Source organism: Octopus sinensis, linkage group LG22 (genome assembly GCF_006345805.1).
Source record: "Octopus sinensis linkage group LG22, ASM634580v1, whole genome shotgun sequence".
Lineage (NCBI taxonomy): Eukaryota > Metazoa > Mollusca > Cephalopoda > Octopoda > Octopodidae > Octopus > Octopus sinensis.
Genome location: NC_043018.1, coordinates 16,123,197 through 16,137,834, shown reverse-complemented (window position 1 = coordinate 16,137,834; position 14,638 = coordinate 16,123,197). Strand labels below are relative to the sequence as shown.

Below are 14,638 nucleotides of genomic sequence, written 5' to 3'. Positions count from 1 at the left end.
TTCTGTTAGCTTAGGGCTGACTGCGAGATCTTGTGTCAGATCATACACACGTTTGTTTGCGCACACGTGTGTGTGTGTGTGTGTGTGTGGCTGCTTTGACGGATATATGTCCTCGTCTTGTTTGTTGTTAACACAACGTTTTGGCTGATATACCCTCCAGTCTTCATCAGGTGTCTTGGGGAAATTTCTAACCTGGATTCTCATTCCTAAGGTATTTTTCAATGTTATTATTATTCAGGTCACTGCCTGGAATAATAATAATAATGATATCAAAAAATACTTTAGGAATGAGAACGCAGGTTCGAAAATACCCCAAGACACCTGATGAAGGCTGGAGGGTATATCAGCCAAAATTTTGTGTTAACAACAAACGAGATGAGGACAAATATTCGTCAAATGTAAATAATGTATGTAATTCCTCATCTCTTAAATATAGAATTGTACTGTAACCAGGGCGGGGGTGGGGTGTCACAGGTGAGTTGAAAATAAAAAAGGCTGAAACTACCTGAAGACTGCTTCTATATTTTGCATGTTAATCTCTTCAACTTGATTTTTAATTCCAAATAATTTCCAAAGTAATTATGTCCTGTGGAACACGATTGTCGTTCGTGGCATTTGAATTAATATACGTTGACATGGTTCTGTTTAGGTAATCGGTGTACATGATGTGACTTCTGTCTATCGAGTGCCTCTCTTGTTACAAGAAGAAAAAGTGGTGGAGTTCTTTCAGAAGCGCTTAAATCTAGAAATGCCACAATGTCAACACAAGTATCTGTTGTCAAACTGGAGGAATTTGGCTGACAGGTGAGTGAGGATAATTCTACGAAGTCTCTCTTTGTTTTGATTAATGAATTATTTTGTGGATTAAGCTTTCTTAATGGATGTGGCTGCATGGGGAAGAAGCTTTTAGGTTCAGTCCCACTGCATGGCACTTTCGGGGTAAGGATCTTCTAAAATCCTGAGGTTAACTAGAACCTTGTGAATGGGTTTGGTAGACAAAGCTGAAAGAAGCCTGTTGTGCATATGTATGTATGGGTGTGTGTGTAATATATGTGTATGTATATATATGTGTATATGTGTGAATATATGTATGTGTATGTATATATGTGTACGTGTGTGTATGTGTATGTATATTGCGTGTGTGTATATTGTGTTTGTGTGTGTATATATATATATATATATATATATATATACACATATATATGTACACACACACAGATTTAGTAAAATAACTTATTTGGAGTTTGTGTTTGGAATTTAATTTAACATGAAATTTCGATGGAAGGTTTTTATTTAAAATCACTTTATATCAAAGAACCAAGGGTGATCTCCAATCGGTTGGCAAAAAATAAAACAGAAAAATAGAAGATAATGTAGTGTTGGATATTAAAGTACTAAGTGATGGTCATGGTTAGAATGCCTTTGATTGTTCCCCCTTCACAATCCTGTCTAACCTGAAGTTAAAACATGGAGTAATATTGTTTCTTTCTTGTCGTACTGGAATTGATGCAACTTTTATTCATTTCCTACCAATTCCTGGTTCTTTGCCAACGCAGAAAAAAAAAAAAAACCCAATTTGGTATTAACCTAATTTGTCTGAATTAACGTTTTTTATATAGCACTGATGGACCGTTCCATATTGATTACAACACCTCGTTTATTTCTGCCAATTACCGTTTTTGGAAAGCTGTAGCATCATGTCTTGTCTTGTGATATTGTTGAGGCAGCAAGCTGGCAGAACCGTTAGCACGCCAGGCGAAATGCGTAGCCGTATTTCGTCTGCCGTTACGTTCTGAGTTCAAATTCCGCCGAGGTCGACTTTGCCTTTCATACTTTCGGGGTCGATAAATTAAGTACCAATTACGCACTGGGGTCGATGTAATCGACTTAATCCGTTTGTCTGTCCTTGTTCGTCCCCTCTGTGTTTAGCCCCTTGTGGGCAATAAAGAAATAGGTATTGCTGATCTTGGTTGTAGATTTTCATCTGCGTCTAACAAGTAAGTTTCTGTAGAGTGAATATAGAGATAACTGACATTGTCGTCGTCGCCATCATCACCTTTAACCCTTTCACATATCTGGCCTGCACATGCTACTCATTTTATGTTCCAACCAGCCAAATCCACTCACAATGCTTTGGTCAGCCCGAGGCTATAGTAGAAGACACTTGCCCCCAAGATGCTGTGCAGTGGGATTGAACCTGGAACCTATGCCAGTATGGGAGGCGGATGATGACGATGGTGACAATATTACTTTCGTTATGTATTGCTGTGTTGTTTATGTTGCAGATGTGACCGTTGTTACATTGGTTGACTGTTTATGTTACAGGTATGACCGTTTATTGAAGGACGTCACCATAGCTTTGGTTGGTAAATACACACAACTAGAAGACGCTTACGCTTCGGTCATAAAAGCCTTGAAGCATTCTTCCCTTGCTGTCAACCATCGTCTCAATTTAAGGGTAAGCACTGCGAATGTTTTTGTATTTCATTAATAGTAATAACACAGTAATTTATGTTACATAGTAACTTAAATCACGGTAGCTAGGTAGGTAGGAAGGTATGACATTAATAAATGTACCTACCTAGCTACTGTGAAATTGTGGTTTATGGGGTGGGTGTTGGTTATCATATTTCTTTTAAAACATGCATCATCATCATCATCATTTAGCGTCCGCTTTCCATGCTAGCATGGGTTGGACGGGTCAACTGGGGTCCGTGAAGCTGGAAGGCTTCGTCAGGCCCAGTCAGATCTGGCAGTGTTTCTATGGCTGGATGCCCTTCCTAACGCCAACCACTCCGCGAGTGTAGTGGGTGTTTTTTTACGTGCCACCTGCACAGGTGCCAGACAGAGCTGGCAAACGGCCACGAACGGATGGTGCTTTTACGTGTCACCGGCACGGGGCCAGGCGAGGCTGGCAACGGACACGAACGGATGGTGCTTTTACGTGTCACCGGCACGGGGCCAGGCGATGCTGGCAACGGACGCGAACGGATGGTGCTTTTACGTGCCCTTTGTTTCAATTAAATTTGAAAATATAAAGAATTTAGTACAGGTCTTCGCAAGCAGAGTTTTATTTCATGTATTTCAATGAATTTTGAAAATAATGAAAATAATTAAATGGATGTTGGGAAATAGAACTGAATGAAATGCTTTAAATATAAACACTTTCAAATAGAGTTTAAAAAAAATTTTTTTATGGTGAGATGGTCTTTGATGGATTGGTATCAAAAATGTTAATAATGATGGTGGTGATAATGATTCTGTTTTTATTGCAGTACATAGAAGCAGATGATCTGGAACTGGAGACCCAGAAAGAGAATCCAAGTAAATATCATGAGGCTTGGCACCAATTGGTTGGATCCAAGTGAGTAGTCTCTTGCAATTTGTGAGGATATCATCATCATCATCGTTTAACATCCGTTTTCCATGCTAGCATGGGTTGGACGGTTCGACCAGGGTCTGGGAAACCAGGAGGCTGCACCAGGCTCCAGTCTGATCTGGCAGTGTTTCTACAGCTGGATGCCCTTCCTAACGCCAACCACTCCGTGAGTGTCATGGATACTTTTTACATGCAAGGGGAGGCTGGCAATGGCCACGATCGGTTGGTGCTTTTTACGTGCCATGGGGCGGGGTCTTGAAAAGTTCCTGGTTTTAGGGACATTGCCAAATGCCTCGTTGGAGGGCTTTGAAAAACTGAAAGACCCCTGCAATAGATGTGTAAATCTGAGAGGGGAATACATTAAATAAAATCACAGTTAACTGATCCTCCTGTATCTTCTTTTACCCCAAACCAGGAACTTTTCAGCACTCCCTCGCGCGCGTGTGCATGCACACACATTTAATGAATGTGTGCATTTGTGTGTATGAAGCTATCCGTACATACATAAATATATTACAAAATCTCTCTCGTTGATGGTATGTGTTCAGCGAGGACAGGAAAAAAAATCTACCAAATAGACGATCAACAACATATTCACATTAATGAATTTGTATTTGTGTGGTGTGTGTGTGTGTGTATGTATGATGGATGTACATATATATATATATATATATATAAATATATATATATCACGTGACCGACCAGACCATCAGATGTTGTTACACATTGCTGGTCACAATGCGTTCGCATTGTTTTAGCCTTCGAATGATGCCACCTTGCTGGCTAAGCGAGCAGGCCAACAGAAGAAAGAGTGGTGAAAGAGTACAACAGGGATCACCACTCCCTGCCGAACCTCGTGGAGCTTTTAGGTGTTTTTCGCTCAATAAACACTCACAACGCCCGGTCTGGGAATCAAAACCGCGATCCTGCGACCGCGAGTCCGCTGCCCTAACCACTGGGCCATTGCGCCTCCACCATATATATATATATATATATATATATATATATATATATATATATATTTTGAAAAGCATTTGTTGTTGTTACACATTATTGTAACAGATGAAGAAACACTTTGTTGTGACTAAAGGAATTTATTGAATGTAACTGAAGTTTCACACACACACACACATTGTCGCTCTCTCTCCCCTCCCCCATTTAGTCTTGTTGGTAACCTGTTATTTCACAAAACAGCTCCAGGACTCTGTTTTGCCAATTACTTCTCAGAGATGGTTGATAAGGTCTAAATAAGTTTGAAAACTCTCTGAGGTGGATTCGAAGTTTTCTTTCCCTTAGAATGGAAAGTCTCTGCCATTTGTTGATTCTTAATGTTTTGCTATGTTGTTATTTTCACCTTATCGCTATTCCTAACATTTACTAAATTTCAGGAGTTTAGTTCCTGGGAAAGTCAATTAAGAGGTGGGGGAATTCTCGGATCCAGCCAATTATCCATTTTGTTACCATATTTCTTTTAAATTGCACTGCCTCTGTTTTAATTAATTTTGAAGATAATTTTAGTCAACTGCTATTCTTAATATGGAGTTTGGAACATAAATTAAGGTAGATTTTAATTTAGATCGTTTTGAAACACGGAAATTTGTATCATGGAACCATAGGCAATCTTGGACAAGTTGGTATCAAAAAGGTCAAAATATAAGATTTTCCCACTGTGACTCTGAGCTGCTGACCTCAGTGTTACAAGTTCTAATCTTTTTAGCAGCCTTCACAGTGTACAGAAAATTTTCATGTCTTTTGTTCTTAAATCAGGCATCTTTTGACCAATAGTACCATCCATCTTTCTATGACAATTTTCTCATTGAATTGGCACGAGTATATTACAGGTACCAGTATTCATTGAGCTCTTAATTACAGAATGCAAACTGTATAAAGGTGGCTTGGTGCTTTATGCTCTTCAATTTCTGATTCTCTAAGAATCCAAGACAATCACTTAATCAGGCAGTTCCACCATTTTCTGACAAATCTCTGACTATTAAACCAAACAAGTGCTCCTCTCTATCCTTCTGGTTTTCCCCCCTCTACCCTTTCCTCCCTCCTGTGTGTTTCAGTAGTATTGTAGATTAATTAGTATAATAATTATCAGCTGGTAATTAGAGTAAATGTCGTTATTTTTACATTGCAGTGGAATTCTAGTCCCTGGAGGCTTTGGCATCCGTGGAACAAATGGCAAAATCCAGGCCGCTAAATGGGCTCGAACGAACAAAATTCCATATTTGGGTATGTAAATCATCTTAGGTTATTCTACTACTCCCCACCTTCCAGCCTCCTCTCTCTGCATTTTGCTCTCTGGTTGTCTCCTCTTGCCACCTCTCACTCTCAGGTCGTCTCCACCCACCACCTCTTGCTCTCAGTTGTCTCCTCCCACTGGGTTTTCTCAGGTTATCTCCCTCTGCCTCTCGCTCTCAGGTTGTCTCCTCCCTCTGCCTCTTGCACTGTTTGTCTCCTCCCTCAGCCTCTCTTTCTCTGGTCATGTCTTCCCACCCTGGTCATCTCCCATCTCCTTTCCATCAGATTGTCTCCTGCTGCCTCTTGCTCTCCAGTCCTCTCCTCCTTCCTCCTTTCTGTCAGATTGTTTCCTCCCACTGAGTCTTACTCTCTAGTTGTCTCCCCTGCTGTCCTTTCTCGGGTTGTATATGTGTATATACGTGGAAAACCCGTGGCTTAATGTTTGGTGGACATTTGGTTCATGATCATAAGATTGAGATTTATTCCCAACAGCGTGGTGTGTCCTTGAGCAAGACACTTTATTTCACGTTGCTCCAGTCCACTCATCTGACAAAAATGAGTAGTAATTCAGATGGGCCAACCATGTCAAATTCAATGTCAGGTAGAATCTTCCTGAGAACTACATTGAGTACATGCACCAGTGTGAGCAAGTGTCTTCTACAGCCTTGTAAGTGGATTTGGTAGATGGAATCTGAAAGAAGCCCATCGTGTGTATGTGTGTGTGTATATATATATATTTGTATGTGTTTGTTCCCCAATACCATTGCTTGGTAACTGATGTTGGTGTGTTTATGACCCCAAAGCTTAGCAGTTGGACAAACGAGATTGATAAAATAAGTACTAAGCTTACAAAGAATAAGTCTTGGGGGCCCAATTTCTTCGACTAAAGGCTGTGCTCCAGCATGGCCACAGTCAAATGACTGGAACATGTAAAAGAGTGTGTGTTTGTGGGAGCCCATGTAGCAATGAAGTAAAAACCTTAACTTTGGAATAAAGGAACAGAATGCATTTTTGCCCATGCATATACATGTATGGACCCAATTGTGTAAGTGTTGTGATGAGAAAACCGTTTTGTGTTGAGCAAATGCAGAATGTTAATATTTTATTCATCTCCTCAATTTCATTTCAGGAATTTGTCTCGGCCTGCAGTGTGCTGTTGTTGAATTTGCTCGCAATGTTCTTGGAATGGAAGATGCCAGTTCTACTGAATTTAACCCTGACACAACATCCCCTGTGGTAGGTTGACTCCCCAAATTACTTCACATTACAGTTTCTTTTTACGCATACCCCACAGCCAGTCTTACACATACCCTACAAATCTCAGCTGGTCCTTTTTTTTTTTTTTTTTTTTTTTTATCAACCCCAGAAAGATAAAAGGTGGCATTTGAACCCTGCGAAAACAGGTGAGATGCCACAGAGCATTTTGCCCCGCATGGCAGCTTGCTGCCTTCACCTTTCTATTAATATTAATAACCCTTTCTACTAAAGGTTCAAGACCTGAAATTTGGTGCGAAGGGTCTTGTCAATTTCATTGACCTCAGTGTTTCACTGGTACTTAATTTATCGACCCAGAAAGGACGAAAAGCAAAACTGACCTCAATGGAATTTTGAACCTCAAACGCAGCGATGGGCGAAATACTGTTAAGCATTTCGTCCAGCATGGTAAAGATTCTGCCAGTTCGCTGCCTTAATAATAATAATAATAATCCTTTTTACTAAAGGCTCTAGGCCTGAAATATGGGGGAGGGCACTAGTTGACTATATAAACCCCACTGTTTCACTGGTACTTCATTTATTGACCCCAAAGTGATGAAAGTCAAAGTTGACCTTAGTGGAATTTGAACTCTGAATGCAGTGACAGGCGAAATACTGCTAAGGATTTCGTCCAGCGTGCTAACAATTCTGCCATTTCACTGCCTTAATAATAATAATAATAATAATAATAATAAGAAAAGAATATTGTCTATTTGGTACAAGCGTTTGGCATCAACTCCAGGAAGACCAAAATTCTGTGAGAGGTGTGTGGAGTAGAATTGATCAAATAAGCTCTAGTTTGTTCCTGATATTTCTATGGAAGGTTAAATGGCAACATTGACTCTTCTGGTGTAATTTCATTTTGATGAACATTGGGGGACGTAAGAAACAAAAATGGTACATTGTCGATGCTTTTCACCATCTCTGACACCATATTCCCCCTTGTTTATTATTATTTGATAATGACACCTTGTAATTCTTTGTTGTTTGGTAATGATGGCATAGAATTCTTTGGAAGTTATTTTGTTAATGATGCTATATAATTCTTTGGTGCATAAAATTCTTTGTTTAAGAACATGAACATGAACATCGAAATAAATATCAATGGAAATAGTAGTTGTGATACCTGTGCTGGTGGCACATAAAAATCACCATCCGAACGTGGCCGTTGTTGGCTCCCGTGCTGGTGGCACGTTAAAAGCTCCAACCGATCGTGGCCGATGCCGGACCCTCCTGGCACCTGTGCAGGTGGCACGTAAAAAGCACCCACTACACTCGCGGAGTGGTTGGCGTTAGGAAGGGCATCCAGCTGTAGAAAATCTGCCAGATCAGACTGGAGCCTGGTGCAGCCTTCTGGCTTCCCAGACCCCGGTCGAACCATCCAACCCGTGCTAGCGTGGAGAACGGATGTTAAACGATGATGATGATGATTATTGGGTAATGATGCCATAAAATTCTTTGATCATTTAGTAATGATGCTGAGTTCTTAAACCTTTTAGCATTAAGAATTTTCTGTCAAATGTATTGCTTATTATTTATTCATATTGCCTTGAATTAATCATGCATTATCTTGTAGCATTAACACTTCAATGGTTTTGTTTTAGTTTTAGGACATTTTAGGGGTAGGTCTAAGAGGCTGGGTAAGGTCAGTTTGAACATAAAACAGCTGGAACATAGGGGCCGGATGTGGCCAGTTTAACCCTTTAGTGTTCGCATTATTCTGCCAAAATTGATCCTTTTTTATCCACAATGTTTTGAACTAATCATGCATTATCTTGTAGCTATGAGATTTTGATGAGGTAGCTGTTAATTTTTAAGATGAGATTGTAGGGTTGGTGTGAGAGACCAGATATGGCCAGTTTGAACATAAAACAGGCAGAATACTTTTGGCCGGATATGGCCGGTTTAAATGCTAAAGGGTTAAACACTAATGGGTTGATCATTATTTAGTAATGATGTCCTACAGTTTGTTACCATATGATTCTTTATCTTATTTAAGGTTATTGAAATGCCGGAGCACAATCCTGGTAAATTAGGAGGAACAATGCGACTGGGGAAAAGGAAAACGATCTTCAGAAGCAATAAATCAATCACAAGTAAGTTGACTTTTTTCTGTTTTGTTGTTGTTAATCAGTTCTACAATCAATCATTGGTCAGGACCAATGGAAATGAAGAATCTTGACCAGCATGTGTTGTTATTGGTGATTAAGTAGCGTTAAAGGTTATTGGGCGATACATTATAGCAGAAACTCTGCCAGATCAAGACTGGAGCCTGGTGCAGTTATCTGGTTCGCCAGCCCTCAGTGAAACCGTCCAACCCATGCTAGCATGGAAAGCGGACGTTAAACGATGATGATGGTGATGGTACGGCAAGCTGGCAGAAACGTTAGCACGCCGGGCGAAATGCGCAGCCATATTTCGTCGTTACGTTGTGAGTTCAAATTCTGCCATGGTCGACTTTGCCTTTCATCCTTTCGGGGTCGATAAATTAAGTACCAGTTACGCACTGGAGTCAATGTAATTGACTTAATACCTATGTCTGTCCTTGTTTAGCCCCTTGTGGGTAATAAAGAAATTGGTATTTTTTAATTCAACTGTAGCCTCAAAATAGCATTCGGGTGGCAGACTATTCGTGTATGTTTAGATTTTGTAGAAGCTTCAATACACACACACACACACACACACACACACACACACACACACACACACACACTTCCCAGCCTTGTGGTTCTGGGTTCAGTCCTACTGTATGGCACCTTGAGCAAGAAGTGTCTTTTACAATAGTCTCGGGATGACCAAAGTCTTCTGAGTTGATGGAAACTGACTGAACAAAGGCTGCCGCTTGTGCGAGTATTTGAACGTGTGTGTCCCAGCCTCACCACACTGCTTGACAACCGGTGTTGGTGTGTTTGCACCCACCCACCCACCCCCTCAGCGTAGTGATTCGGCAAAAGAGACCAATGGGATAAGTACCAGGTTTGAAACGTGTGGGTGTGTGTGTTGTTGTCGCGGTGTGAATAAATAGGCTTTACATTTGATAGTAATTTGGATGCTAAAGTGTAAAGTGTAAACTTCCATCAAAATAAACACTTGTTATTGGGTTGGCGTTAGGAAGGGCATCCAGCTGTAGAAACTGCCAGATCAGACTGGAGCCTGGTGCAGCCTTCTGGCTTCCCAGATCCCCCGGTCGAACCGTCCAACCCATGCTACTAGCATGGAGAACGGACGTTAAACGATGATGATGATTCTGCTTAATTCTTCTTCATTTTCAAATTTAATTTAAATAACGACTGTATTTCATCAGAAACATAACGAAAGAGCTATGACTCCAGCAGATGATAATGTTTAATAATCTCTCTTTTTCTTCAGAGAAATTATATGGAGATGTTGATTTTGTTGAAGAACGTCACCGGCATCGCTATGAAGTAAGTACCATTTGAACCTTCAACCTTTTGAAAATCAGTGTAAACTGAAACCGGTTAAATCTCTCTCTATATAAACGGCAGTTTGTCTGTGTGTGTTTCTGTGTGTCTGTCAGGTTGTACCCTCACCCTGACCACGGCTTTCAACCGATTCTGATGAAACTTGACACACACACACACACAGCCCAATGTCATAATTCAAAACTAACGCAGCGAAAATTTTGAAAAGTTCCCCCAGTTCTGAAAAAAATCGATTAATTCGACATGGGGTCGAGAATCAGAAACACAAACCACAGACTGTTTAGGGGACGCAACTCGACCTTTTTAACTAAAAAAAAAAATTTACCATAATTTTTTTTCCATTTTTTGGCTATAACTCTCTAAAAATGCTTTATAGTTATTTCCCTTACAAACCCGAGCAACGCCGGGCGATACTGCTAGTCTTATATAATTTTAACTATTCTCAATGCATTTTCAACTTCCATTTTTCCTATATTTCTACCTGTGTGGAATAAAATAACATTATTTTCTTCACGCACACACATATACACTGTGTGTGTGTGTGTGTGTGTATATTGTTTTAATGTGCATTTCTCTATCCTAGCACGAGTCAGGTGACACTCATGTTCACAAGCACCTGTCTGTTTTCCATGCTGTCATAGATTGCATGATTTGACCAGAGCTGACCTGCCAGAAGACTGCGCTGAGCTCTGCTGTGCTGTATTCTTAGGAATGGTTTTTTTACAGCCGGACGCTCTTTATAATGCTTACCACATCACAGTGCACTGGGTACTTTTTATGTCGCACCTGTGAGGTCACCTGGTAACTGGCAAGACAAAGATACTCTCAAATGAGAGAAGGGGTCTAGTATTGGGGGGGGGGGAAGTGATTTGTGTCAAGTGATGAGAGGTTAAGCTATGAGAAACGGTCAGAAATCAAGTGTCTTGCTGTGGAGAAGATGCAGGGCTGCCCCCACACATAATGTTTTCATTATTTTAACGTCCACTTTTCCACACCTTTCAAACATTCTCTCTCTCTCTCTCTCTCTCTCTCTCTCACACACTTGCATACATGTTCTCAATCTTGCATACACGTTCTCACTCACTCACCTACATGTTCGCACTCGCTTGCATACATGATGGGCTTCCACACAGTCTCTATGTGCCAAATTCCCTTACTGGGTTCACATTGGTGGGCCTGGGGCAATGGAAGACACTGGGACTGAAGCTGTAGAACCATGTGCTTGCAAAGTGAAATATTTAACTGCATACCCATACCTACACACACACACACACACACACACGATCTGCTTCAGAACAGTCTCCTTCTACAAATATTTTCACATTTTCTTCATGTCTTTTCCAGGTTAACCCAGATTACGTTGAAGAATTAGAGAAACATGGAATGATGTTCTGGGGTCGGAGCGAAGATGGAAAGAGAATGGAAGTAATGGAACTGGAAGGTCAGTCTCTCTCCTTACCATTTTAGGAATTGACCTGGTGGTGGTGGCAGCACAGGCAATTGTAAGGGTAGTAGTGGTGGTGAGGCTTGATATAGTTGGGGGAAGAATAGCAGCATTAATCCTCTGGCATTTAAATTCATGTAAAAAAAAAAGTAAAAGCATTTATTTTTTCATGTTTGAAATTAAGGATTTCAAAATTATAGTCTGAAAGAAATCAATATAAAATTATTGAAGTGTACAAATAAATTATTAAGCATGCAAAATTACGTCTAAAAACTCTACGAAAATAACACCTCAAAAATCAAATTTGAAAAAATTTTTCCGAAGAATTGGACAGAATTTTCTGAACAACCTAATATATATATATATATATATATATATATATATATATATATATATATATATATATACATACATATGACGGACTCTCCCGTCGTTAGATGACATGAGGGTATGACAGTTTCTTACCGAGCAACAACACATGATTTGTTTGTAGTGATCAAATGTTTGTGTAGAGATAAGCTCACTCCTGCCATCAGATCGATATTACCTGTACAGGTGCCACATGTCAGGTGTCAAAATAATCGCAATGTGAAATGAAGTGCTTTGCCCAAGAATACAATGCAATACCCGGTCTGGGAATCGAACCCACGATCTTACAGTCATGAGTGCAGCACCTTAACCACTAAACCATGCATATGTAACATATACATGTATCACTATGATCACCGTGACCGACCAGGCTATCAGATGTTGCTACACATTGCTGGTCACAATGTGCTTTGCATTGTTTTAGCCTTCAAATGACGCCACCCCGCTGGCTAGGCGAGCAGGCCAACAGAAGAGAGAGTGAGAGAAAGTTGTGGCGAAAGAGTACAGCTGGGATCGCCACCCCCTGCTGGAGCCTCATGGAGCTTTAGCTGTCTTCACTCAATAAACACTCACAATTCCTGGTCTGGGAATGGAAACCGCGATCCTACAACCACGTGTGCACTGCCCTAACCACTGGGCCATTGCGCCTCCACACATACATATATGTGTATGTACATATACATATGTGTATGTATGTATACATATATGTATATATACATGTGTGTCCATGTATACACACACACAACAGGCTTCCACACAGTTTCCATCTACCAAATTCATTCTCAAGGTATTGGTTGTCCTGAAAGCACAGTAGGCTGTTTCCTCAAAGTGCTGCTTATTTGGAATGAACTACAAATCCTTTGGTTGGAAGTCCAGCTTCTTAACCACACAGCCATGCTTATATAAAGTTTCGTTTAGAAATCTGAAGTTGGTCGGGGGAAGACTTCAACCCCGTCAGATCTGGCCTTGGGGGTCAGTTTGTCTGATAGGTCATGCAGTAATTGTCTAATACCATTGACTTGTTCTTGTTGCAGATCATCCATACTATGTGGCGGTGCAGTACCATCCCGAGTACATCTCGCGTCCTCTGAAACCATCACCTCCCTATCTCGGTCTGTTGCTAGCGGCGACGGGCAAGCTGAAGAACTTCTGTAAACACGGCAACCTGTTGTCTTCGCAGATGTCTTACGCCGATGAATTCGAAGATGAACTGTGCGAGTCTGTGAGGGGGAAAATTAACATGAAACAGAATGGAATCATCAGAGGGAATGGAATTATCAAAGAAAATGGTATTATCAAAGAGAATGGAATCCCGACAGAGAATGGAATTATCAAAGAGAATGGAATTTTAACAAATGGTGCTATGAATGGTTGGACTGACAGTGAATTATAATAACAATAATATTAATAATAATAATGTTAATAATAATAATTAATAATAATTCTGTTTTTATATAAACCTGTATATATGTATATTCTTCCTTTTGAAAATTATTTTTATCCCAAGGTGAGAAACTGGCAGAACCCTTAGAATGTGAGATAAATGCCTTGTGGCATAATTTTTGGCTCTTTGAAATTTGCGAGTTGAAATTCTGTTGAGGACAGCTCCACCTTTCATCGTTAAGGGGGTTGACAAAGTTAGTACCAGTTGGGTACTGTAATTGACTGCCCCCCCTCCTCCTTCCCAACCCCCCTTTCCATCAAAATTCCAGGTCCTCTGCCTATGGTGGAAAGAATTTCTATTATTATTATTATTATTGGCACTGATGGAGAGTGGGGGGTAGAGGTGCCTCTCAGGGAAGGAGGAAGAGGAAAGAAAAGTGTAAGAGGAAGGGAGCGGTAAATGTTTTTTTGTTTTTTTAATTTTGTAAGTACTGGTAATGTGCTTGGGTGGCTCCAATCAACTTCCCCCACCCCTCCCTCTTCATCTCTCCTCCCTTCTAACCCCTTTTAACAATTTAGCCTGCTTTTGCTAAATGAATTAATTAATTAATCACAGTTGTTATTAACCCATCTCCCTCTGTGTCTATTAATGAATTTTAATTGATTCAGGCTTCACTCAGTTTCTATTGGTGTGTGTGTGGTTGCTGTAGAAAACACCTGAGTTATTCACTAAAGAAACATTGAGAAAGATGATGAAGAAAAATAGATAATTACTTGCAGGTGTCATGACCACAACTGTCGTGATTGGCTGGATGTAGAGGTAGCTTGATTAGATGTGGATACAGGTGTGGTGATCAGCTGGATTTAGAGGTAGCATGGTTAGGTGTGGATACAGGTGTTATCAGAGAGAATGAAATTATCAAAGAAGATGGTATCATCAAAGATAGGATGAATTAGCTGCACATACAGGTGTTATGATGAGCTTGATTTTACAGGTGTTGTGACCAGCCGGACATACAGGTAGCATGGTTAGCTGGGCACATAGGTGCTGTGATCACCTCACCAACATGAGTATACCAGTCACCTGGACATACATGTGATAGTAATTATTAGAAAGAATGG

General features: G+C 40.4%; 1 protein-coding gene across 3 annotated transcripts in view; it reads left to right on the top strand.

Annotated features, from left to right (window-relative positions):
* Window positions 1–14,146, top strand: part of LOC115223177 (CTP synthase 1) — a 52,825-nt gene extending 38,679 nt beyond the window's left edge. For all 3 annotated transcript variants that reach the window (XM_029793622.2, XM_029793623.2, XM_036512238.1), the window contains 9 exons: window positions 650–804; window positions 2,326–2,458; window positions 3,276–3,364; window positions 5,520–5,614; window positions 6,753–6,859; window positions 8,877–8,973; window positions 10,247–10,302; window positions 11,665–11,761; window positions 13,168–14,146. In XM_029793622.2, coding sequence (XP_029649482.1) covers window positions 650–804; window positions 2,326–2,458; window positions 3,276–3,364; window positions 5,520–5,614; window positions 6,753–6,859; window positions 8,877–8,973; window positions 10,247–10,302; window positions 11,665–11,761; window positions 13,168–13,526 — 1,188 coding nt within the window. In that variant the 3' untranslated portion in view covers window positions 13,527–14,146. The remainder of the gene's footprint in view (window positions 1–649; window positions 805–2,325; window positions 2,459–3,275; window positions 3,365–5,519; window positions 5,615–6,752; window positions 6,860–8,876; window positions 8,974–10,246; window positions 10,303–11,664; window positions 11,762–13,167) is intronic.
* The last annotated feature ends 492 nt before the right edge of the window (window positions 14,147–14,638 follow it).